We start from the raw sequence: 26,976 nt of genomic DNA, 5'->3' as shown, positions 1-26,976 counted from the left end.
TCTTCCACCTTCAGAAACAAGTAGCTTGTTCCTGGAGAGGGAGACAACAGCTCATTACCCAATGTTTCACAATAAAATCCCAGAGTCAAATAAATGGGCAAGGAGCTGCCATTGCCTCCAGTTAACAATGTTTGGGTTTGCTACATGGAAGTAAACTGCATTCTACTTCCTGAGTTGTTCCTCCACAGTGACTTTGGGAGTAGGGAGGCATCAGAGCCTGGAGCCCATCCCACATGCACCTACCTCACCCACAACTCACTCTGGATTCAGGGGAGGAGCCCTGGATCCAAATGAAGGAAATACCTATTTGCAGGAAACTCTCAGTCTCTAGGGCAATGCGAAAATAAGAGCAATTAAGTAATTAAATGCTAGCTATGAGGTAAGTGCAGTTTATGGTTTCTGATGCTCTTTGATCTGGAGTCTGAGACATGGACTGATTGAGCCCAAAACTCACTGTAAAATGCACCATCAGAATGTGAGACCTTCCCTCTTCCTCTTGAATGTTAAGTTACAGGCTCTTGAAATCACTGAGGTTATTCAGTTCTGAGATTACTTCATCTCCCCAGTGACAGCCAGGACACAGCAATAATTCACCCCCTTGCTCCTGAAATGTTTCTCACTGAAGTCAGACCTAATTAGTGTAGCAAAACACAGAGAATTACAACACCACGAGGTGACTGAAATGGCATCCATTATTGATTTGCCATCCATTTCTACAGTCCCACATGAAGCTATTTAAATTTCAAAATGCTGCTCCTGCCAGAGAAGGAAACCTAAGCTGTGCCATATTTGTTTTATCATGAAACAACAGTCCTGCTAGTTTGGACCATGTATATAGTACATTCTAAGAAGCTTTGCATTTACTGTCCTTATCCCATTCTCCTGTGCACAGCTATTTACCAGTTGAGGAATCTACTAGCAGCCTTTCCTCCCCCAAGCAGAAAAGTCAAGTTTTCCAAGGAAGAACAGTCCAGAATTCAGGCCATACATGCCCAAACATGAACTCTACGCATAAACTCTACGGTGAGCATGAAACTGTGCATATTCTGTACATTCCCTCACAGAATGTACATAGGACACATATCCAAGAATGAGTTGAGAAAGTTACCTTCACAGATTTGGCAGGCATCTCTGCACAAGCTGATAGCCCTCTCTGAAATTCTTTGAGAACCATCCTGTTTTCATGCAGTTCAATAATTCCCAGACAAGATGGGCATCCTTGTCTTTAGCCAAACACAGATTTCATGCCCATTTGCATTCAGACTGGAAGACACCTACATGTTTGGCTTGCATTGCATACCTAAAACACCAGTGGAAGTCTGGGACTATTACATCCCAAATAGGTTATTTGTGTACAGAAGTGACTCTGAGAAAATGAAGAATATTGGCAATATTTAGCATTTTGCACTGCTGATTACACACTTACCGTTAAAAATACCTCTCAGATCAGCATGTTTTGTGCCCTTCATGCGTAAGAGAGAGTATACAGGGCCATAGAAGATTGGCATCAGGTTTTAAAATCGGATCCAACTTTCCTTTCTCATATTAGGCTCATGAAAGAATTTGAAATAGGGTAATGGTATGTGATTGTTTACTTAGGAAAAGTTGGCCCAAGCAAGCGCAAGGGCTGGTTGTTATACATATTGTATAAACAATAAAATCATAAAAGCTTAAGTAATTATTAGGCTACAGCTGAGCAAGCATCACTTCCCTTACTTAAATAGTACCATCTCCTCATTTTGAAATTTGGTGTGGATTATCCCCATTCTTTTATTGCAAGATTTCAAATGTATGTAATAGGCATGTAATATAAATGTCTGATTTTGGTCTGCTGTAAACTGAGTTAATGCACTTGTGATGCCACAACTCCTAATAGAGCGTTCACCTGAGGTGGAAACCAAATCTTTCAATAGAGAGGAATGTATGCAAATTTTATTACTTTATTTCTGCAGAGTGAATGATTTCAAAGTTAAACCTTATGAAGAAACACTACAAAACTTTGGAAAAAAACCCTGCAGCTAAGGTTGTCCTACACTCAATACTTCAACTCTTCAGTGAAAAATCATGTATTGAGACTGAAACAACCCCTAAGCCAAGCACAAAAAGGCTTTAAGAAACATATTTGAAATAAATCTCTTAAGACTTTCACATTTTCTCCACTGTAAGCAAGGTTGCAATTTAGCTTTCACTTAAATAAAAATAACATTTGCAGAAGCACAGGAGGTTTTCTAGACTTGTGGTAGCATCAGGAGTCTTCACAATGTTGACACTTCAGAAACATCAATCCTTGATATTAAAGCCAGGATGTTCCTGTGGTTTGAAATTAGAGTAAGGGGAAAATCTTTTTTTCTAGTTAAAGGCTTTTTATCAGTCACACAGACTCTCAGTGACTGCACATACTAACCCCACAGGCAAGGTAGAGATAAGTGCAATAGCTCAATCTCAGAGCTTGATTAACCTTTTTTCCTGTATCTTGCAGCACAATCTCAATTTTCCTCCAAGTCACTGAATGTTCAAGCTTCAAGGGATCTGGAAGCTCTGTTATCAGCACTCCTCCATTCCTAATTCCCCTATACTACAACTCTTTAGCTGCTATAAGCAGAAAACAGGAGACAGCAAAAGAACAGTTATTCAAATTCATTCTGCTTTTTCTGTGAGTGGCAATTGCACCTGCCCTTACCAGGACTTTATTTGATAAGCACCCAGTGCTTTTCTACAATTTCTGTTTAAGAACTTCCCATGAAAATCAGAAAGATGTAAGTGATTTGAGCTGTTTTATAATCCCTAGCTTTGCAATTACAAAGACATGTGCCCTAGTTGCAGAGTACTGTATTCAGGCTCCTAAGTGCTCCCTGGTATCCAGGAACAATTTTCCCCTTGATTCTCCAGCTTGTCTACATTGGCAGTCAGCAGGGCTCAGTAGAAGCGGATGGGAAGAATGAAGCAGGGGCTGCTGAGCCCCCAGAATGCACACATCAGGTAATTTCCCAACATGCTTGGTCTTGGTGCTTTCTCAGACACTATTAACCATCCCTGACAGCAGCAGAGGCTTCTGTGCAGTGTGGGGCCGATGAGGAGATTGGTTCTGTACCTTCCCACTCTTAACTATTTTCCAGGAGAAATGAACAAGTGAGACACACTTCTCAACCCTAATTCACTGACCGACCATATAACCAAGCCCTCATTTTCAGGCATCAGTTGTTTGCTATATTGTTACTGTGCTAGCAATAAACAAAAAAAATATTGCTTGCTGTTCTCTATCCCTTTTTTTACACTGGTGGTAACGATATTATTAGATCTACTACAAGTAATACAGGGTATTAACAGAGTTGGAATGAGCCATCAAGCCAGTTTGAATCCCGCAAGCCTTATAAAATGTAGCTATTTTGTTTAGTATGCAGAGTAAAACTGCTCTGTCAACAGATTTCACTCTGCTGTGAGATAAACATCCACCTTCTGTAAGGAGCCACTTCTTTTTCCTTGCAGTTTCTTATAGCAAATTTCCAAATTATTTGACTCTAACATTTCTGTAAAAGAAGGACTTCAACACACCTGGCTCAAATGACGTGTAGATTGGCTAGAGAAAATGTCAGGTACAGGGGATATTACCAAAAGGGACTCAGACCAAAAGCATTTCAAATAAGGGAGAGAACAAAGCCTTGATGAATGGCATCTCCTCTACTGAGTACAGTCCATTTTCTGGGTCAAAGAACATTCAATTTGTATTAGCAACTCTCAGAACATACTTCAGTTGTTTACTAGCATTGTTGAAGGACTGGATGTTACCAGGGTGTAAGATACCCTGGCGGCATTTCTGGGCTCCAGCTAGCTGTGCTGGTCCAGAGCCAACAGGGAACCAGCTCAAATAGGAGTGCTTACTTTTTGTGAGCGTGAAGGCTAATGATTTTCTTCTTAAAACTGAGAGATACAAAAGCAAGTGAATTTTGAGGACAGACAAGAGTGGGTTTTTTACTTATTTTGAGTTGAAAATGGTCTGCCTTGGCATTTTAATGAGCAAAAATAAGATTATAACATGCCTAAAGCAGTATGCAATTTCATAAACAATATATGTGTTTGCCTGTTGATGAGAGGAGTACCATGTCTTATAACATTAACAAGATAAAAGGATCTTTCTAATACTTAAGGAGTTGTATTGTTTATTGGCAAAGCACCCATGATAAAATTTGTAAGCAAAGCTGATTTCTACCATCTTCTTTCTAAATAATAAATAGTCAGAATACTCTGCTAGTACAATTAGCTAAACTGACTTCAATTGCAGATGATTTATACAGTCTGAGAATCTGGCCCTATCATGCAGTTGTGTTTGCTCTAGTCAGCTCACTTGGAAGCTGTATCCTTTTAATCCACTACAGACAAAGAGGGAGTGTTCATTATTGCAGAATCTGCTACGTATTATATTTGTGTATTTTCCCAAAGAAGATTGCATAGCTGGCGTTAGAACAAATATGTTTTTTATTGTTGTAAAAAGCAAATAATTCAAACTTTCTGGTTGAATATTGTACTGAAATAGTCAAAGAGGAGACATTTTCCATAATATCTACCAATAATATTATTAGTGATTCATTGGGTACCTACAACTACTCTGTTTGGCTCTTGCAGCTCTGATCATCGTCCTCAGATTCTCCTCCCTGTCTTATATTACTTTTTAAATCCACTCACGGATTCTCAGGCCTATTTAGAATATAATCCTTTCCAGGCAAGGCTCTTTCTGTGATTTTGCTTCACACACAGAGTCCTAAACTACAATGAAATGCTCTGATTGACATGACAGAGTGTAGCAGCAAAAATCCTTGAAAGAGCCTCAGGGTCTGAAAGCATGAAATCTGAAGGGATGCCCAGGTGTCACTGCTCCCACAAATGTCTCTGTGAATCCCATGTCGTCAGCCCTCTCCTGATGCACTACATCCTTGCCACCTGTGTGTTTGCATCTCTAGTTAGCGACCTCTGAATTGTCAAGAGGTCAGCCTGCAGCCAAACTGCTTAGCAGAGCTGTTCACTCTCTATGACTCTGGTTTGGTTTAAGCCAAGCTAAAAATGCACATGGTTCTCAACAATTTATCCTGCAGTTGGTTTGAACTTATCCTAAGGTGAGTCATCTTCTAACACTGAAAGGAACCAGGATTGGCAAATATGTGAGACAAACATGAAATAAAGTACACAAAGTTCTAAGGCCTGAAAATATGAAAAGTCCCTTTATATATCTCCAAAATTCAGTATCAGATATGACAGAATAAAGTAATGCAGTACAGGGAGTGATAGATTTGAGGAAACAAAATTTATTAAGTGTATCAATTGCCATCACATCTCAGGGAAATCCTTTTTTCTCTCTGTTATGGTCAAAACTGTCTACTTAGTCCTAAGGCATAAAAAGAGAAGACACTCTATTAGATTTTAGGAAATTGTAACTTACCCTGTGCTCATGTTTCCTTCCCTGCTAAATTATATTTTCATAGTAACTTCAAAAGACTAACAGTCATTTAAACAGTTTAAAATATCTTATAAAAAGAAGGAAACATATGCAAAATAAATACTTGTATGAATGAAAATGAAGAAAAATGTAAGGCTTTTTTTATCAAAAACTGAGTAAAATCCACACCCAAACTCTCAAATTTTGTATCTAACACTATTTTTGCTTCTGTGTTTTTGAACAGCTCTATTTTGATGTATTCCTTTGATTTCATTTAATCAAGCTGTGTTAGAAAGAGTAATCTAGAAAGAAAAGAGTGCATGCTACATTATCTTCATGAGATCTCAGTATTTCTTCAAACTTCCTAACAGGTTTGATTCAAGTTTATTTTTTGTGTGGAAAATGCTTATAATATCACTCAACCATGGTGTGCCTCCAGCCTGCTTCTAGGAGAGAATCTTTCTCAAATTTGCAGTATTTCAAGATAACAAGTCACAATATCTTTCAGAGAATCTGTACTGTAGCTTTCCTAAATTTGTAATCCAATTGACGAAAATCAGATTAACAGTCCCAAAGTAAGATCTACTGGGTTCATTGTGTTGAGCTCAATGATCATCAATTCTCCCTCCTTTGTCAACATGTGCATAAATCAGAACACTTTGCAAATCAAACTAAGGAACACTCCAGTCATTATCAAATATCAGTGTTGCAAAATATTTTGTCTCTTTGATCTCCTCTGCTGCCTCACCTAACAAAAGACAGGCTGCTTCTCTCAGGAGCAGAGGCAAAGACTACAAATCCTGTACCTATATCCAGGATTCTGTTCTCCCTGCTGCTAAATAACTGTTCCCACATGGGTGGCAACAGCTGCAGGACATCCTTTATAATTCAGGTTACGAAAGGTGTCTGGTGCAGACCTCTGTGTAAGTCCTGTCTCCCTTTTGTGGTCTGACAATTGAACTGTCTCCAAATTTTCCTCCTGAAACCAAAATGCATGGTTAGGAATAGTCCTTCCATTTTTTTAAAAATCAGCCTGTACTTTCAATTTCAAGCCAGGTAGGTGTTTACAACGTCTTGTTTTATACTTTGGGGTTCACCTCAGGCACCTGGTTGCTAAGCAGCCAGTCATCTCCATACTTTGCCCTCTATCAGGATGTTGTTATCTCTTGCCCCTTGGTGTAGAAGGCATTTGGACTGTTATCTCTGAGGTCCCTTCTGGGAATCTCATCTTTTGCATCTCTTTTTGGATAGCTCTTTTCCATTTCAGCTTCTAAATGGAACACTGATTCCCCTTTGGTAGCTCCTGATTCAGTCATTTACTAATCTTTGGTGAGGTGGAAGTGGAACAATGAAATTTGGAGATTAAAAGGCTGGGTTTCAGAGTGATGTAAATCCAGGCAGCCCTGATGAGGTGAAAGAAGCTACTCTGGTAACTACCTGCTGAGAGTCTTCAAGATTGATAATAACAGGATGTGAGTTTTGCTTCTTTTCCTTCTCATGAATAATCTGGAGCAAATGTGATTGTGAATGTAAAATTAATCATCCTTGACGGTATCTCATGTCTGTACCTCTATGAAATGTGCGTCTCCCCTATCGATCTTGTGCCTCAGTATAACACCCTTGGACCTCTAAAAAAAACCCAAACCACGACAGTGTTCTGCTAAAAAAATGCTGGGCTACCTACAGCAGTATTTTCCCCTAATATATTGTATCCATTTTTTTTTTTTCCTTTTATTTTTGTTAACAGAGCTGTTTCATAATACTTTAAATGGTAGTATATCTCTTGAAGCAAATATGGAAATACATCTGGCAGAGAGGCTGATACTAACTGAGGGCAAATTAACGTGAACACCACAACCCACATACTGAATTATCACATTTGTGTCATCTTAAAACAAAAAGGAAGTGTGAGATCTACTGGGAGTTGTTATAGTTAATATTCTGTCAGTGTTTCCACTCTTACTTCTGGGGCTCAGAACTTACACTGTTAAAATTGCTTTGCAACAAAAACATGTAAGTACTCAGCTCTACAAAAAAGTTATTGTCACTGGTCCAAATCCTAAGGTCTTTGCTTACTGCTAACTCCCACTGACTTCATTGAGCATGTATCCTGAGTAATGGCTCAGGGTTGGAGGGGTCGTTTTGTTGTTTGTATATTTTGAAATAAAACTTTTTATGTTTCTTTTTATGTTTCATGCAGCATGAAAAAACACCTGGCCCCATTTGACATTCTATTACCTGGCTGATTCTGACTTTTAAATTCCCTCCTCTTTTTCTTAAACCACCTTTGTCTTCTGCTGCTCCACAACCAAATATAGATAGATCCAGGAGACATTACACTTCTGCTTCTTCTGTCTTTCCTAGACACTTGTATCAATTCATACTTTGTGTGAATAAATTCTATCCAATTCTTGCTTAGCTACTGTGCTTTAACTTTGAGATTATATTACTCTGGTTTTCAGTCAAAGAAAGAAAACAATGCCAGAACTTGGGTGCTGTATGGCCTATTGGCTTAAGAGAAGCCTACAAGCAGATATTTTGTCTCACTTGATCCCACAGGTTTCTCACTACCTTCTTTGCTCCCTGTTCACAAACAGAGATTCAGATCCAAATCCTATAACTCGTTTCCATGTTTCCATTTCAAGCCCTTCTCAGTGAGATACGGCATAGGAACTTATACACAGAATATTAGCAGTGTTTGTTGGTTCCCTTCCAATTTTTCTTTTTCATGGTTCCCTTCCTCTTCTTGTGTATACTTTTGCAACCTGCTAGCAAATTTGCTGCCTTTTATCCCTCCTGAACGCTTGCATGTCTCATCATGTGAATGCTGCTTCTTGCCAGCCACTCAGAAGGCCAGGACACTTGGCCATCCTGGCAATGCTGGTTTAGACACCACAAGTCTAACAGGATCCACATGGTCCTGGTGCACATTGCTGCCCTGACACCATGCTGGCATGAAGTCCTGGATCTGGGGGCAGAGCTGATAGCATAGGAGGAGCAAAGTTAGTTAATCCCTCTGGGCTTCTCCATGCTTTTCCTGGGTACCCACAGGGTTTCCTTCATCTTGTATTTTCAATTCTAAAGTTCTATAGCAGCTACCTCATACATAAAAAATGCTGTGTCAATTAAAAGTTTTTTCTACCTTGATAACATTTTCCTTGTCATTTGTTCTGCAGCCAGTTATCTTAACGTCCATCATGACAAAGATCGTTTATTTTCAGATCTGGTCCAGATCTGGTACATTTTCCATTATAGCTCTTCTCAAAGTGCAAAATACAGCATACATTTATCCCTTTAAGCAAATATACTCTAGCAGCTCTCTGATTTTCAAAAAGCATTTCCAAAAACTTTTGGGAAAATTGTGCTTGTAGTACCAGTTTCCAAGGAATCTGTTACTGCTACAGAAAGTTTCCGTCTCACTCTGTCTTTTGTCTTTTTGTTATTACTTTTTAGTCATGCCCAGCAAAAACTGCATTCAATGTCCTACATAAAGAATAGGCCAACTCTCCACATGGAAAATCTGTTTAACTTGATGATGATACTGTCATACAGATGACACACAGTTACTTGGCACTTTATGGAGACATTTGAAGGCCTAAACACTGCTTCAAGAAGTTGACAATGTAAATACGTATGTTTGGAGATGTTAGCAGGAGTTGTTAAGTATGAGATTTATGATCTATTTTTGACTCCTTTTGCCTCAGGCTAATCCATTTCTTCTATATTTTTTCCTAAACCTCCAAGCTGCTGAACATATCTTCAGCCAGCTACTGTTTCAAGATCAACCCTGCAAAACAAAAACATTTTATTTTTATCCTCACCAGCTGCACAACTTTCCTTCTCAAATTACCTCTATCAAAATTTCAAGATTGAACTGTAAAAATGTGGTTTCATACTGAGATAGCTGGTTTTGTGTAAATAGACAGTTGCATACAGAATGCCATATGAAAAAAGAGAATTTAAGACTATAAGTTCTTCTTTCTGAAGAACTAAATTTTTTTTCTGAATGTTAAGAATCTTTTTCAAGTTCATCAAAATTTTCTAAAGTCAAACTGTTGCTAATGAAATCCTGCACACAAACACCTAATAATAGTAATAATGTTTTTGAAAAAAAGCTTGTAATACTGTCATGATGTTGTGCTCACCTAATAAATGGAGCTTCATAATTTTGGTGTTGCAAGAGAAAAGAGCTGTTGTCATTGACATAAGTTATCAGTTATTTAATGTAATAGGAGTTACTGCTTTGATAGGAAAGTCAGGGATCTTGGACCAGTAAAACTGTGAAGCCTTGTCTGACAAAAATAATATCAGTGACTTTAACAGGAACAGCATATTGCATGGGGCTGCAGGAGGGATTCAGGCAGGGAGGAAAGCAGGGACATAGAAGGAAGAAGAAAGGAAAGTCAAGTTAAAAGAGAGTTTTAAAGAATGTGAATATGAATCCTGCAAAAGAGGGGGGACTTTCAGGAAGAGTTTAGCTTTGTCTCATTTATTCTACAGTCAGAGTAGGTAAAATTCTTGATGTTAGCTGAGTAACACTGACTTATAAGGCATGTGAAATATTACAGCAGAAATACAGTTACTGCCTACTGCTGAACTAAAGATCAAGTGTATTGCTAAATTCTGAGATTTATATCAATTTTCTCCCATTAGTTTTTTGTTGTTTTTTTTTTTTTTTTAAATATATGCAGCAGAGGCTATGAGTGTGACTGTACTGGAAGGATATTAACTCATGGAAAGGAGATTTTTTTTTTTCCTGGAATTCAGTAGCTGGTAGTAAAGATGAAATGACATTACCTCTATTGCTACTTCAGGAATATTGTATTTATTACAGTGTGTTCCCTACAATGCCAGAAAAAAAATAGGCTAGCTTTCTCATCTTGTTTAAAAAAGAAGTGATGCTTCTTTGAGCAGACTGAGTGGCTACTTCTGGCCAGCATCTAGTCATAGTTGCATTATCCTCAAAGGAAAATCACTCTATTAAGATTTTTCATTTAAGGTTTGACTGTCATTTTTTTGGACCTTTATGAAACGCTTTCAATTTGTTTACATTCTTGCAGGACTCAGGTAGGTCTATTACAGCTGTTGGCATTCATGTTAGCTTTGATAATATCTAAGGAAGATGTCCAGAGCATTTTTCTTGGATGCCAGGCAGGAACTGTTAAAAAAGCCAGTGTTGTTGAAGGGCAGAATTGCAGCCTGTGGAAGTCTGTGGGAACCTAAGCTTCTGGGGTAGGCAGGAGCTCAAAAGCCCTTCACCAGCACTGCACTTGAAAAGGGATCTTCTGAGTAGCATTGGTCCCCAGCTACCTACCCAGAAAGGAGGGGACAAGATGGAAAAACTAGGAAGAAGGCTTTATTTCTTCTCCTTAAGGAATGTTTTGTATTACCTCATTGTCCACATTTTAAATTTGTGTATAGTTTCCTGTATCTACATACAAAGGCACGATGAGGTTACATCAAGAGATAAATAGGCATCCACACACGAGGAACAGACAATGTAAAACCAGAAAATGTGAGGAAATTAAATGCAACTGAATAATGCAAGTACAGCTGAAGTATAGGTGAAAGGGAAAGTACAAACTGTGGGTTTGCTTTTTTCCCAAGTGTACTTATGGCATGAGTGTCTGCATCCACACAATGTTTATAAAAAGGCCTTTTCCCTAACAGAAGAACCACCATCCATTTTCTTAACAGAAATCTCTAAACTTGGCTAAGCTTGGAAATATGGAAGTTTTTCCTGTAAAGACTCATTGTATCAGAGAGCCTCGTCATGGTTTACAGCATTTGAGAATAGGAACAGAGAGGGAAGAAAGAAAGGCAGAGAGTGAGTTGGTGAGGTAGCAAAAAAGGTAACTGTTTGCCTGGATGTGTAACGGTCAGAAGGATGAAATCCATTTATCATTACAACTAACTACAGGAGGTAGATCTAACTGCTGTGAACCTGCCAAAGACTCCTGCGTGCCCATACTTCACGAAACTGGTACATGATTCATCTTGTGGCTACAGTTTAACAGCAGCACTTCACATTCTGAAGCCTGGATAGGCTCACACTTTTCTCTCTTTTTGTCATAGGTGCATAGCTTTCCATTACAGGACCGGCTAGAAAACAGCAGTTCTGCTTAGCAAAAATATTCAAAGTTTGAATGATTTTGTTCCATGTATGCATAAAAAACAACTGCAGCTTTTCAGAATGTCTTTGAGAGAGCTGTGGGCCAGAGAGAGGAAAGTCAGACAGACTAGCCGTGCAGGGGAACAGACAGCTGACCAGTCTTTGTAGGCAAGGTTCAAGACCTCGCTCTGACAGAATCCCAGTGGTTTTCACCTCACTTAAATCTGAGCTTTTAACTCAGCTGTAGCTGCCTGCTATGGTCAATGGAAAAAGATTTCTGCTCAGAGAGGCTAATTTAGATCACACAAAGCAGGCTTTTCCTCTAAATCACCTTTGATAAAACAGTTTTGGTCTGTGTTCCATTTATAACATAGGGGAACTGAACTACTAACTTACCTGCCTATAGCTGGTCTCTAATTACAGGTGAGGCTGTACAACATAACCTAGGATGCAATTTTTTTTCTCTTTTCTCTGGAAATTTCACCTGCTGTCAGGGAAACCCCCCCAGCAAAAATTTATACAATCAAGAAACTGAACAATTCCTCAAGATCAGATGTTTTGACATTGAAAAATAAACACTAAGTGCTTTTATTTAAAGCACGCATTTCACTGGAATGCTCCTTACCAGAAATGTCTGGAAAATAAGTTACCTTGTGTTTATTTGTAAATTATTCCTTGATTAGATAATTTAAATTAAAAGAGGATGTGTGAACATAAGTGAGAAATTATCTAATAATACTTACAAATAATATAAATAAGTACACTAAGAGGTACAACAAAAATGGTATATGCTGGGTCCTTGAGTTGACTGATACTAGCTGATAACAGTAGGTGCATTTTAAAAATGCATATGAGGCTGAAACATCTGAACAACTGGATTCTCAATTTAATTGCACAGAAGTTTACCATGCTGAATTTTGCCTGGAAGGTTTATTATTTGTGATCATGGAGATACCCAGTCCAAGGCCATTTCTCACCCTTTGTATGCACAAAGGCTGGGTAAGGGCTTTTAGACTCTCATTTCAGTCTCAAGATAGTTTGATTTTGGGAACCACAGCATTTAAACTGGCAGGGAAAACACTGTTAAATCAATGATGAATAGTGCACCTATATAAGTGACATTTTAGACGATGACTTTTTTGCATCATGCCAGAAATCTGACCCTTGGTTGACAAAAGCTGATGCCTCCCTTCACTAAGAATGAGCAATTTTGGAAAAAAAAAAAAAAAAGAAGTCAAATACTGAGGTAATGGCATCTGTCTGTAAGATCGTATTTAACAGTATTTGCTATAATAATCTGTCAGGTTGACTTTGCCCTCTCACCTGTAGCTGTGCTTCCAAAACACACATTTCTTTGTCTTACTCTGATGAATAAGTGAAAAAAAATATTCTAAATGCAGATTTTAATAGCTTTGTGAATACAAGTTTATAATATCTTGCTCCTTTCTTCGTTAAGCCTAATCATCGGTTACTATAGGTCAGCTTCATTTTCCTTTTCTATTCAGAATACTAGACTGCTAAAATGATCTTTATTAATAAAGCAGTGCATGTGTGGCATTTTAATAAAGCTTTTAAATGGCACTCAGAGATGGAGCATATTATGTCTACAGAAAAGAAAAGCATTAAAGTTGTTGCTGTTACTTGCTTAAAGGACTGCAGTTCCATATTGAACTTGCAGCCTCCTGTGCTGGGAAATACCTCTCTCTCACAATTATTCATGCTATGATATTTTTAACACCACTGCAGCCCCTAAACAGTAATGCTTCCATTTGACAGTACTTAGCAAACTACTCTCATCACTTAGAAACAGGTCAGCTAAGAAATGCTGACCTGTCAGGGAGAAATATTCCATGGGCCTCTAGCATGTTTATGTGAGACTACAGACATGAAACTCATTTCATTTTAATAAATAAGAAGATGTGCAAGCCATTTGTGGACTACAGACATGAAACTCATTTCATTTTAATAAGAAGATGTGCAAGCCATTTGTTGTATTTAACTGCTGATGTCAGAGACTCCAGAAAACTCTTTTTCAGACATCCATTGTAAATACGTTTTACAGGATTCCTGAGTTAAATTCCCTGACAAGGAGCATTTACTCTATCAATTGGTCTACTGAATTAAAGGGAGTTTCCTCCAACTGAGGTGTATGTCAAAGGAAAACAAAGTCAAGTCAGTTGCTCACACATAGATTTTTCATTTTCACAGCTGGTCCTCCTTGCTAACGAACGTGCAAAGTTTGCTTAAGCTTCAGCACTTGCCTTGGAAGTGCTCATTTAACACTGAATGACTGAATGACTGCTTGCCTATGCAACTGGAAGTTGTGCAGGACTGAGTACTGTGTTAAGAATATTCAACTCATGCTCACATCTGAAAGCCTAGTCCTCTGCCTGACAAACATGAGTATAAATTTATCAAATATGCAAACTTCTACCCATCAGGAGTATACAGCAATGGCTCCTAGGCAATAGGCAAAATGCCTGTCATACAAAGAATTACAGTTTTCTATCAAGTTGTTATGATTTACTTGCATTTAAATTAAATAAAATGCATGGGAAAAATGAACCTTTAAGCCAGGTTTTGGATTTCAAAAATCCAAAATTGATGTTCTCCATTCCCTTGTAGAAAGTTCAAGCCTTCAGCACTCTCAGATACCTAGAGGTATATTTTAGACTCCATCACTCTTTGGAGCATGGCACAGAAGGACCTGAACTAGTATCAGTAGGAAGGTATGAATGTCTCAGCAGTGGTCTGGAAAGCAGCAGAGCTGTCTTGAATGTGCTTGGATGTGTAAGGGATATATAATTTCTTCAAAGCTGTAATACTAATACTAATGCTATGAAATGAAGATAAATAAAAAGGCTCTGTGAATGGGTGCTCTTGGAAAACTGCATGAAAATAGTTACCTCAAAAAGGAAATTTGGACTAAGAAAAGAGTCTGCAAAGAATGGTGGGGAGGGGAACAAGAGAAAGAAAATAGTAAAACAAATGGTATGGAAAAAAACCCTGGATGTTTCAAGCACAGTTCCTTAGGTCAAATGATATTAATTATCAAGAAAAGCTGAGTGAGTTCTTCGAAAAAGTATTTAAGGAAATGTCAATGAACAGATTTGGGCTACAGAACGAAAAAGAAGAAAAAGGCTGTGGTACAGTAAAGACAGGGTAAAAGACTGGTTTGGAACTTCAGCAAACACTTCAGCTTACCTTCTTCTCAGAACCATGATCCTGGGGAAAAACAAAAGGAATAATAGGAAAGAGATTACAGAAATTTATGGCATGACATTAAAAAAGCAGTTTAATGTGTCTGTTGAGGTGAAAGGGAGAAAAGAAAAAAGTTAAACTCTGTTATAAAATTTTACTTTGAAAGTCTAGAAACAAGTTTCCTTAACAAGCTTTATCAAGACAGAAATGATGTAAAGTGAAATGGAGGTCTCTGTCAAGAGGCAGAAAATGTGATCCCAGCAAATACAGATTTGTAGATCTGACCTCAAGAGAATTTGACAAAACCAAATCAAAATGAAACAATAAAAATAAGATAAATCCTCCTAGATGAGTTGTAATGAATAAGATGAACAATTTTCTAGACAATTTTCTGGAAAATGTTTTAGGTCAAAGGTAGATTGTGTCTACTTGGATTTTGTTTAAATTATTGAATATGCTGCTGAAAGGAAATCTGTTAGCCAAGACAGAAAAGAAGGAAAATAGTAAATAAGTTTTATGGAAAGTTCAGTGGGAGATGGTTACTGTTGAAAGGAGAAGTTGAGGGTTGGTTGGTTATTGGCAGAGTTCTTCAGAGAACAGCACTGACATAGTCTTAGGGTCAATATTGCTCTCTCTACTCTTATTACTGGGTTTTTTGCAAAGATTACACATGTCATAAGGCCATTTTCCTCTGGCATTGTTGAGGAATACATTTAGTGCAGACAGCTCTGTGTGCAGCTGCAGACTGAGCTCTGGGTGGCAGGACCCCAGGCAAGACTGTGAACTGCTGACCCTTTGCATAACAAAGGGTGTGGGGACCTGTGGCACAGCCTGGTGGCACTCAGAGACACGGCAAGAGCCGAGGACTCCAGACTCTCCCACGCTTACCTGTAAAGGTATAAACCCCCAGGGTTTCCTTGGTTTGGGGTCCCTCCTTGGAGGCATCCACCTCAGGCTGTTGTTTTGCTATTGTACAGTGATTAAATTGTGTTAAGGATTGAAATGGCTGAGAATGTGCTATGGGAAATCTGGGATCAAGTGGGTAAGGAAACCTGGTGTGACTGTATGAGTATGGGATGTGCAGCTGGGAAGGGACCTCGGTCCCAGCTTGGGTGGTCCAAGAGTGACTGTGCCAGAGTGGCTCCTGGATGGTTGGACAGGGAAGTTTCTTTAACATGAGGTGGGAGGCATTTGTCACACGTGGGGAGGCCTGGATCTTGAGGGATGGGCTCAGGGAAATGTGATGAAGTTCAGCAGCGGAAATCCAAACTTCTGTGCCTGAGACCTGATTCAAACCACTGTAGATGAGGACAGACGAATGTATCCTGCCTGGATCCCCTGGAAATTGCAGAAAAATAGAATGAAGACCTCTGGTTCACCAAGGAGTGACTAGGAGACACAACATTAGAGGCAAGGTTTCTGGGAGTTAGTGATACTGTACAAGCTCTCGTAGAGAATGCCATGCACAAATTCAGTCACCCTTTTCCAAGAAAGATTATTGAATACCGAAATGGTGGCACAGCTCTGCTACTAGAATGAGATGAAGAATGGAGAGTTTATTTTATGTCAGTCCAGATTATTTAGTATAGAAAATAAAAGGCTGGTAAGAGAGATGAAAGTCTATTCTTATGTGATGGAAACCTTCACCAAGAATGGAAAAGAGATGTTTAAGCTAAAGCAATATTATTAAAATTACAATGCCACACAAGCTGGCAAAAAATAAACATAGACTAGAATTACAAGAGGGTGAAGGCTAGAGGACGTCCCCATGCCATCATTAGAGCATACAGGTGTTGGAAAGGCTTTTTAAAAGTAGCGGTAAAAGCTGAATTCAACAGAATGACTTTCTGAAGAAGAATACAGCATAAGAGACTGAGACTGTGGACTGAACTCTCTTCCATCTGTGTAAACAACTTGTTTTCTTTCAGTGAAAATTTGCACTTCTTTAAAATCCTTTTTTTTTTTTTTTTACCACACTAGATTTCAGTCAAGTCATTTTTAATTGTTGAAGGATAATAGATGTCTTCTCCATTTTGGCACCATTGAAAGTGTGGATAGAAGAGAATGAACTGATCACATTTCTATTTTGTCTTAGATATCCCAAAGTGCCTAGAAATTTATCTGACATATATATCAAAGTAAAAACAATACCAGAGAATTTCAATCAGAATGAGAGTAAGAAAGAAAATTCAAAGTAAGTGTAAACACAAGAATGAGTCTGCTGAAGAGACATTGATAGGTTAGAGTATTACTTTCCTGCTTTAAGGAAACCTTCCTTTACATAATTTGTTGCAAAACACATAAAAATACTTAATCTAATTTCTTTCCCTTAGTCTTACCTTCACAGCATGTACTCACCATTTTACACAGAGGCATGGAAGTAACACTCAGAAGGAGAACTGTTCTTTCTTCCCCTTTCACGGGATGTTTTTAAGCTGTTTGGTATTCCTTTGAAGACTACAGCAGTAGTTTACATGCTGCATATTTATCACTGGTGTGGAGAGTGAAACACTAACTGCACACCATACTCCCTGCCCTTTTAAAATATTGATGAGTAACCATCTATGGAGCCTCATAAAGTATTAACTCTTTAAGTGGGGAAGATCTCTGCTTAACAGCATAGCACACGTCCTATGTGATTTAAATCCCACACAATCCAAAGAGTTTCAAGCTGTTTAAGTTTGTTCAATATCCAATATTAACTCCTGGTTTTGAAACCTCATGTAAGCAATATTGCTCTACTGATCCAGCAGGTCTGTAAGTTCAATCTTCTTGATCGATGTGGGGGATATTAATAAATGAAGTCTACATCTTGAACTTCAATGCTAAATCCTTTTATTGGCTTCCTATTCTTTTTAACTTCCATTTTATGTACTGCTTATCAGGTTAGCTCATGTTGGAACAACTGTGCTGCATCTCCTGAATTGCCATACCTGAATTTGAAGATAATGGTCTGCATTTCCCTGAATATTGCCCACTAGGTGGTCAGTGTGTGAAAGTGTCAGACTGAGACTGACTCATTTATTTTTTGAAATACATAGTCCAGATACCATATTTATTTGGAGATCCAATTTATCTTTTTTTCTTCAGTTTTTTAGCTGTTCAAATTACCTAGCTGACCTGAGTGTAAGCAATTTCTTAGACGCACAAATTTGCGGTTCAGAGGAAAATTTTGAATCCTTCCAAAGATGCGTGACTACAGTACAACCCAATTATAGCTGTATTTTATTAAATAAAGTAGGTGGAAATGGAAAAACTGTGAGAAATAAAATTTGGTCTTCACAGAAATCCATCAATATTTTTAAATAAGTAACTTTTACGTGATTGCCTAAAATGGTAGAAGCAGGACTTGATACCCCTTCTGAGGTGTATGAGAAAGCCTGAAAGACATTTAACATATTGACATGAAACTAATAGCTTGAAGATCAGCAGTGCTAATCCACCCTAGTGGTACTAGCTCAAACATTGTAGATGCTCAGGTGTCCCCTAAAACGTAAAAGTGCTAGGGGAATTTTCAAAGGTAGACCCTGGTTTCCAGGAATACGCCAGCCATTGCTCACAGAAGAGTGATAACAACTTGATTCATACTAAAGAAATGAGCAGATGGGTTCTTTCCTCTTCATATACAAATGTCAGTGAAATAAAACAAGTACAAAGTTAAAATTATGTGCCAGCTACACCAAAACATAAAGAAATCATGCCATGTGTAGGACTCCTTTCTTTGGACACATATTCCTTCAAATTTTAGTTTTCTTTATTAAATTCCAAGGTACATTTAGATAAAAGACATCAGAAATATGATCTCTGATTGCTGCTACTAGATTTCTGCTTATATTGCTAAGTTAGTGATTCAACAAGTGTGCAGTGTGTCTTTAATTGCTACCACCAGGAAGAAATTTTCCCTCAGGATTCATTAAATGATGACTTCCTCCCTTGCTGAGTTGTAAATTAAAAAAAGTCTTTGGCAAACTAGTAATTTGCCTTCTTGAAAACCAGATGTAAAGGACCCAAACAGGTGGGAGCCATAACCACAAACACATGAATGTAATAAATTTAGCAATTACATGCATTTTTGTGGTACTCTCCTGAAGTCATTCTCCTAGTGAACTTAAAGTATTCACTCAAGTCATACTAAGGTGTGAAATGAATGTTTTCAAGAGCCAATAAATTTAATAAATTAATTTTTAGTTTTGCAACATTCTTAGCCGTTCAGGTTCTAGTGTTTTTAGCACAATAGTTGTACCCATAGTACCACAGGATGGCTCTTTCAGCAGCCAGGGTATTCTCACCTGCAACTATGCTCCTAATCCATAGGAAAAGGTGGTGGGAGGCTTTTACATGAGTTTAAGAGTGAGCTGCTTTCTTGTAACAGAGGTGTGTGACTAACACATGAGAGTCATCCTTCCAAATTTTGGCTGCTTGTAGCAGCCTGAAGTTCTGCCTCTCAAACTCAGCGCTAGTCAGAAGTTGCAGTACCTGTTCCCTGACATCTTCTAAGTACAGTTTGGAGGGTGCAAGATAAAACTGATTTCTGGGCTTTATTATGACAAGGGATTATGTGCCACCAATGTCTATGATTCAGCTGGACTGGACACAAGCTTGCAGCTATTAGTTCTACGTTATTTTTTCAAAATTGCTTTTCTGCTGAAGTGTTATCAAATGCATTTTGAAGGTTGCTATTATCCGTGTTGGTTCTGTTCGTATATTTGGAATCATAATAAGTGGAGTGTTTTGCCACACAAAAAAATTGTCAAGGTTGGAGTGTTTTGCCACACAAAAAAGTCATTGTGGGGTAATTAGATACTGCACAAACTGTTCTGCAGTAAATGCAGCAGATGAACTTGTTAACCTAAGCAGCAGAGAGTACCTGAAGAAAGCTTAGTTTTCTGTGAATGACAGGCTAGCTCCCTCAGCATGGGACACCACAGGATAAAAGCACTGACCAATGCTTCTGTCAGTCTCTAGTTTTTGAAGTATATCAATTATCCTAGAAAATAAAAAAAAACCCCAAGCACACACAACATCTTTATGAAATCACAGAATTTTTTCCATCTTCCTGTTTCCTTGGACCAAACAATGAAAGCTTATTACCCCAGTGATCAGAAGACTCTTTTGACTCTATCTATTGATATGACAGTACATCATGCTATCTGATCATATTTGCAGCTCCAAAATGTGAACAGATAATTTGTTTACTAAGAATATCTCTATCCAAGTAATGGCATCAACTGCATGGTCATAGCTTTTGCCTATTCCAGTGTATTGCTTCAAATGCTCAAAAGACAATAGATGATGAAAATGTTTGATTATAAACTAGTTTGTAGCCTATTTGTTCCCTGGCCAGATGTGCCTAATTCCTGTTGTCATCCTTGGAAGCACAAACAGCAAGAAGGAACCCTCTGTGAAGCTCTTCACTTTCTCTCAGTTTTGGATCCATGCCAGTCAGTTTGTTTTGGGAACAGCATTCTGTGATCCAGCGGGAAAGTCCCTCAAGCACCATTGTTATCAAGTGGCACATGGAGCTCCTTAACCATTCTGGCACAGAGCGAGGAGCATAGCTGGGATCACGGGGAGCACACAGCCCACCGGGCCCTGTGCACAGCCCAGAACACTGGAGCAGCTGGTGCTGGCAGTGCAGTGAAGGCTGCAGTTACTTTTGGGACCTCACTAGGGGCAAAGCTTCCCACCGCTGTGTAACAGTTCAGCAGTTCCAGAGAGTGGACTCAGGGGAGTGGGATTTAGGTACCATATCCTTTTACAGCCTGGGCTTATACCAATAATCCATTTGCTTTACATTTTCCATGAATCAGGGAGACTCCAGTTGAGCTAAATGTGTATAGTGAATATTGTATGCTATTGTTGCTGGAAGAGCTCTTTTCTTTTAAAGAGGGTGTATTACACAGGGAATACCTTAGCTCTCCTCCTTGGAGTATAGCATCTAAATAAATACATAAAATAAAAAATCCCAAAGCCCACATCAAAACTCTACCCACACAGACAATTTCAACTCACTCTCCAGAAAGTGGAGAGCTATAACTGCAGAATAATGTAGCAGTCTTTCCATATCAAAGCCAGGAAGACACTGCCTTTAAACTCAGGCCAGCACAAACCTTCCCTGTCTAGCAGCTGTTTTCCTCACACAGTACCTCCTGAGGCTTTACCCACCTGTAAGCCCCTAGTGACAAGGACCTCCCTATTTTTACATGTTTACACAGCATCACTATGAAGTTCACAGAAAGATCTGTCAGGTGCTATCATGGAATCAATCATAAGTAACAGAGGATCAGTAAAAGCACATTATCCAATGCACAGAACTTTCATTATGTAAGGTTACTGCTTTACCTTTTACCTCTCTGTCTTCCGAGTAACATCCTGGCAGTCTGAAAAACTTTTCATATGCGAGTCAATTAAAATTTCAGAGGCTATGCCATTTAAGCTAAAAGTTGATTTTCAGTAAGGTAAATTGAACCACATTGAAAAACTCAGAAAAAAGGCTGTGAAAACAAAAATCCTTTTCTGGGTGGTGTACATAACGTTCATTGTGATAAAACTGTCACTTATCTCCTGTTTTAACAGACTCATTAAACAGTGAAAGTTCACTTATGAGTCTGCCAGAGAAGGAAAATCAGGTGAAATACCCCAAGCCCCCAGACAAAATTATTTTCCCTGAACCTTTGAGAAAAATCAATTTTTCCAACCAAACTCTTTCAGTGATACTTGATGTGAAAATAACTAACAATATCCATTGACAGTGATCCCCTCCCTGAGCTCTGTCACTACCCCAGGACGTTACTGTAATGAGGAGGAGAAAACACAGGCAAAAATCCACAAACCCAAACATCTCAAAAGGCAGGTATTTTCCCAGTGCAGACTCCTGAGGTGACAGGGAGAATTCAGAAGCAGGAGTGTCGGAGCAGGCACCGCAGTCAGAGGTGGCTCATAGCACTCTGCTGCTGATCCTGGCACAGGGCTCCAAATGAAAATCAAAGCAATGCATCTCTTTTCAAAACAAAGAAAGACGGAAAAAAAACCCCCAACAAATCTCGTTCTCTGAGTACCTTTGATTCCTGGCTGGTAGTTGATGCTGGAGAGGGGGGCTGCTCTGTGCTCTCCACTTCATTCTCTTTCTCCACAGTATCCACGCTGACTTCAGTTGTGCTGCTCGGAGGAATCATTTTACCTCTAAAACACTGCTACTATCAGGAAAAAAAGCTACAGATGGTTCTTGCTTTTTTCATTTAACGTCCTCTTTCTTCTCTGGTCTTCTAGAGCAAATGATCTCCGACCGCTTGGTTTCACTATATTTGCCAGACTAGAATTCTCTGGATTTTCTTTTTTTTCCCCCCTTCTCCTCCTCCTTCCCCTCCTTCCTCCCTCCCCTTTCCTATGCAATTGTGCTGCGAGGGAGTAAGTTATCGATGGTTCTGTAGGTCAGTTGTGTGCCTGCTTTTCCCCGGTACTCCTCCCCTCCATATGAAGCCTGGAGGTGTGGAGCAGAGTCGTGACCGCCAGCCCCACAATCTGAGAGGAGTGAGCTGAAGCAGCAAGCCCAAGCCACGCACACACGCACACACACACACGGGGCACTGGAGGGAGGAGTTGTATTTCTAATGCTGTGAATAGCTTCGGAGAAGCATGTGCTGTCATAGTAGTGAAACAAAGTAATGCGCGCATGCACACACACACACACGCATGCACACACAGAGGCAGGCAGTGTATATGAAGTTTGGAAGCATTTTACCTTTTAACAGGCTGGAGAAGACAGAGTTGAAGGGTGCCCTTATATTCTTTCATGTCTTTTACTGAAGAAAAAAAGCCCAGGAAAAGGGCACTAGAAAGAGGAGAAAAATGAGTCTTCCCGTTCTTCGTTTCAGAGCAGATTATTTAAAATCCTAGCTACTCAGTGTCTCTAAGGCTCCTACCTTGCCCACAACCCAAACTTGCTAGCAAATGATAGCACAGAGTCAGGGGAGAGTTACCTGTGGATCCACGTGTTCCTTGCTCCCTCCCAGGCAGGGAAGCCCAGCTCTGAGCCATGCACACGCAATCTGGGTCATCCGGAGCTCCCACTATCGTGCACATCCCATACCTGTAGGTTGTCATAGTGATAACACTCCATCAGGCAGCAGCAGAGCAGAGGCAGCCATTGGGAAGAGCTTGGTGGCTTCCCCAGTGCTGTCATTCCTGAGGATGCAGAACCCGAAGTCACGCTTGGGTCTGCAGTACTACCGGCAGAAGGTCAGCATGACTTTGCTGTCTGGCTCAGATTGCTTTATATTGCTTGAGGTTTTGCCTCTGATTTAAATCTGCTGCAAAGGTGCCTGTCAGCTCTCTTCCCTGCTGAATTAAGGTCTGTACTGTGAAAGGTTGAATGGATGTGCTTCCCACCAGATATGCTTTGCTGAGCGGGAGCCACTCCATATGGCTGGTGGAGATGACTCTTTCATTTAAAGAAAACAAAAAAACCCCAACCCAAACGTGTTCCTAATAGCAATACTTACATCCTGGAAAGTGAGAAGAAAAAAAAGAGTTGCTTAGTGGATCTATACAGGTGTTTGGAGGTGATTTGCTGGAGTCTGAGTCAGAGATTATCTTTAGTACTTTGTAGCTCTGGGAGAGGACATCAGATTCTGCTCTGGCCCCATCCTTTAGAAACACAACTGCTACTTGGAGCTGCCTTGCAGGCCCACTTCACCTCAAATAATCAGTGTGTGAAAGTGAAAGCAAGTTTACAAGATGGTAGGGGTTATACAGATGAAAGCCAGAGCAGAAATTGCCCTGCAGCTTCTCTATTCTTAATAACTATGCAGAAGTCTGAAAAAAAATTAGCTTCTCTTTGAATCCCCAGTGAATCTTCAGGAGTAGAACTTAGATGGGGAAAAGATCTTTATGTTTTTGAAACAGAGCATATAAGATACCAAAATCCTTAGCAGACAATAAAGATGAAATGCTGCAATGCTATTTGTACAGCTACTTCAGAACAAAAGAGTGTCTTAAGGGTCTGCCAGCAGAACCTATTATTTGGCCTGTAGTCACTAACACGATTACAGGGATCTAAACGACAACACTGCTTGCTCTTGAGGCAGTGGCAGTGACAACTGAGATTGAAGCAAGGAAATACAGAGCTCAGAGGGGCAGATTTGGCAGGTAAGTAGAAGAATTTATTTCCAAGGGTTTGCTTTCTAAAATGCAGCAGTGTCTTAGACCACTCCCTTCAGAGCCAGAGGAATTCTCCAGGTACAAAGGTCATTCATTCACTCAACAAGTAAGAGTTGGGCTTTGCTATAAAATCATCCTCTTAGTAATGAGCAGGGACTGCTCAGAGCCACAGTTTGGGAGAATTAGGGCAGCTGTGGTCAATGGAGATTTTGGCAGGGCATCAGCAATTGAATGCTCCAGCTCTGGCAGTAGCATCCTTCCCTGATGGTCCAGCCTAGAACAGCCAAGCCATATCCAGTGCATGGCATCTGCCCCCTGCAAGGACTGTTCTGTGTGCCCAGCAACCTGACAGGCGAGAATCATAAAACCAAATTTTGTCTGGTTCCCCACTAGTGTTGTGATCTGGTCTTTCCCATTAAGAGGTTCACAAACACAGCGAACTTGCAGGTTGCCTTTGAAATGGATGTGGAGTGGCCGGTTAATTGTTAATTCTCTAAGTGTTGTAAAATCCTTGCATGCATTTTGTATGAAGAGCTTGTAACGTCATGACTGTGTAAGTGACTATCATACCACTCTTTACTCTAATTGTTTTACCAAATTAGTACTAACACCTGCTGCACTCCCTCTCTTCTCCCAATTACTCACTTGTCAACCACGATGGATTTGTCAGTTTCTTGACAATTAGCTTGGGAAAGATGACTCAAACATAAAATTTTACCAAAAAAGCAAAAAGGAAAAGAAACTGGATTTGTAACATTTTTATTTCCTTCCACAGGAGCTGGCTATCGAAAATCTAATATTCAGTATAGCAAAACAGACTGATCAAGTTAGACGAACCTACATCTCTCACCCACACTTTACTCCTGAGAAGCTGGACTTGTGATTACTGCCGATCAGTCTCTACATGAGGGTACTCAGTGGAAATGGGAGCACTGCAGCACAGTGCTAAACAAGAGGAAATTGAACAGCTTCTGTAGTGTAGAGAGGAGTAGATTTCTGGAGTGGGGAAAAGCAATTTGGATGAATAAAACATGAGCACCAATTTTCAGCCCCCAGCTGAAGTTGTTTCGCTGTGTAAAGGCTGTTGAGCATTGCCTGGAGTCCCTGCCAAGCATTCCTCTGCTGGTGGTCTGGTGCTGGCTGCATGGGTGCCGCGTCTTGTCTGCTCTCCTTCACTCCCACTCTCTGGTCCCTCACACAAAGGTGACAGGGTGTGGTGTGGCATAGCCCTCTACGCTGGGATTCCAGCAGTTATTCCTAAGATCTGGCTGAAGCCAGCATGGTAAGAGCATCCCTGAGGCTCCTGACTCCAGGAATATATAAATACACACTTGCTGTACCCCCAAGTCCTACCTGCTGGAGACCTCCACAGTGGCAAGGTTAAGCTGATGGGATTTGGCCCATGCTGTGTATTTTACCTCCCTTTTTTTTTGCTTTTTTGGTATGGACATTCCTTTGAAATATTTGAGAACCTCTCTGCCATAAATATACATGCACAGTGCTGGATTTCACTAAAGGAATGATAAGAAATCAGTACTTATCAAATATTTTATTTCTGTTTAGACTCCCATGTTACTAGAGAAAAAATAAGTTAAAAAGAAAGCGGGAGATATAATTATCAGCATTCACAGCTTGGTGCATGAACCATCCCGTGCTTCTGAGCAAAGAGGGTCCAAGGAAGCATATAGAGATGATATTGCTTATAGATGACTCTGGTTTAAATCACTATGTGCCACTCTAGAAATTCACAAAGCAATGAGGAATCAGTCTGGTTGCTGCAGCCTGGATTCCTCTAAAGCAGACTCTTGAAGGAAAGCAGAATTAAGTCCACCGAGAGTCAAACTTTCAAGAGGATGCAGACTGAGAGCCACAGAAATCTATTAGAAACAAAAAACCTAGTTGTAGTTCTGGCACTTGCAGTGAAACTTGATCAGCCTCACCCCAAGTCCCTCTGTCCAATTTCTGAGCATTCCAGGTGAGAAATAATTCTGTTTCTTTGTTGAATAGACTTTGTCATTGTGGAAACTGGCAACAGGATACCCATCTAGTGCCATCTGTGATGGGAATTTTACTTTTGGCATGGTGCTTTTGGCCAGATGTACTGCTTGATATCTTCACTGGACTCTTCTCTCAAATATCTGCTTCACCCACAGCTGGCTACTAGACTGCAAGGACCATTGCCCAGAGTATCTTTCATGTTTCCAAATGACAGGCTAGTGGGCTCTTCTCTCCAGCAAACACTGTACCCACAGGGAAAACAAGAATAAAATAGTATCACGTGGCTGGGATTTTTTTGTTTATAATCACACACCCCTTGTGCTTACTATACAGTCTTGGCAGTTCATTGAGCAGCTAAGATACTAACAAATCCCTGTGGATTCTGCTTATCTAAATGCCATCCCAGGGCTACAATCATCAGCTCATCAAGCTGGAAGCAAAAGCTGGTCAATGCTCTGAAAGCATTCCCAGTACTAATGGAACACTGGTGGTTTGCATTTTGACTAAATAATCTCAAAGTATTTTTTAGAGGTAAAGTATTAAGCCTCCCACTGCTCCAGGGAGTGTAGCGAATGAGTAACTGTGGAGGAAGCCAAACCAACAGATTTGTGCTTGTACTTAAGCGGGAAAAAACCGTAATCTCTTCCTGAGTATTAATTTCAAAGCCCTCTCTCCCTCCATCCACACAATGCCACAGGGAGTGATGCAGAGATCACGCTGCATCTTGGGTAGCTTGAATATATCTTTTAGGGAGGTCATGATGAGATTGAAACACTGCTACACAGCATCTAGACTAGGAAAATGAAGAATGTTGCATCCTCTTGTGACAGCGAGAAATGTTTGAGAAGGGGAGAAGAGGATGTAATTATAAAAGATGGAATTTAGCCAAGATACAGCGTGTAATATGTTCAGTCTTACAAAAAGCATGGCAATACCTTTAAATAACCAGCGACAGTCCCGACCTGATTTTACATCTCTGCTGGCAATAAGATTCCTTCTCACTTTTTATAGGAATGTGATATAAAAAGAAGAATCAGTAGCAACATTTCCTGCAACTCACAGATGCTCCTAGAAATTC

General features: G+C 39.7%; 1 protein-coding gene across 1 annotated transcript in view; it reads right to left on the bottom strand.

Moving 5' to 3' along the window:
• The window catches only part of STAC (SH3 and cysteine rich domain), a 71,380-nt gene extending 49,057 nt beyond the window's left edge, over positions 1-22,323 (bottom strand). The window contains exon 1 of the mRNA XM_008633851.2: positions 21,800-22,323. Coding sequence (XP_008632073.1) covers positions 21,800-21,916 — 117 coding nt within the window. The 5' untranslated portion in view covers positions 21,917-22,323. The remainder of the gene's footprint in view (positions 1-21,799) is intronic.
• Positions 22,324-26,976: the final 4,653 nt, after the last annotated feature.

The sequence above is a fragment of the Corvus brachyrhynchos genome, unplaced genomic scaffold (genome assembly GCF_000691975.1).
Source record: "Corvus brachyrhynchos isolate BGI_N302 unplaced genomic scaffold, ASM69197v1 scaffold94, whole genome shotgun sequence".
NCBI classification, from domain to species: domain Eukaryota; kingdom Metazoa; phylum Chordata; class Aves; order Passeriformes; family Corvidae; genus Corvus; species Corvus brachyrhynchos.
Note: the sequence above shows the minus strand (reverse complement) of the source record. Positions and strands in the feature narration are given on the sequence as shown.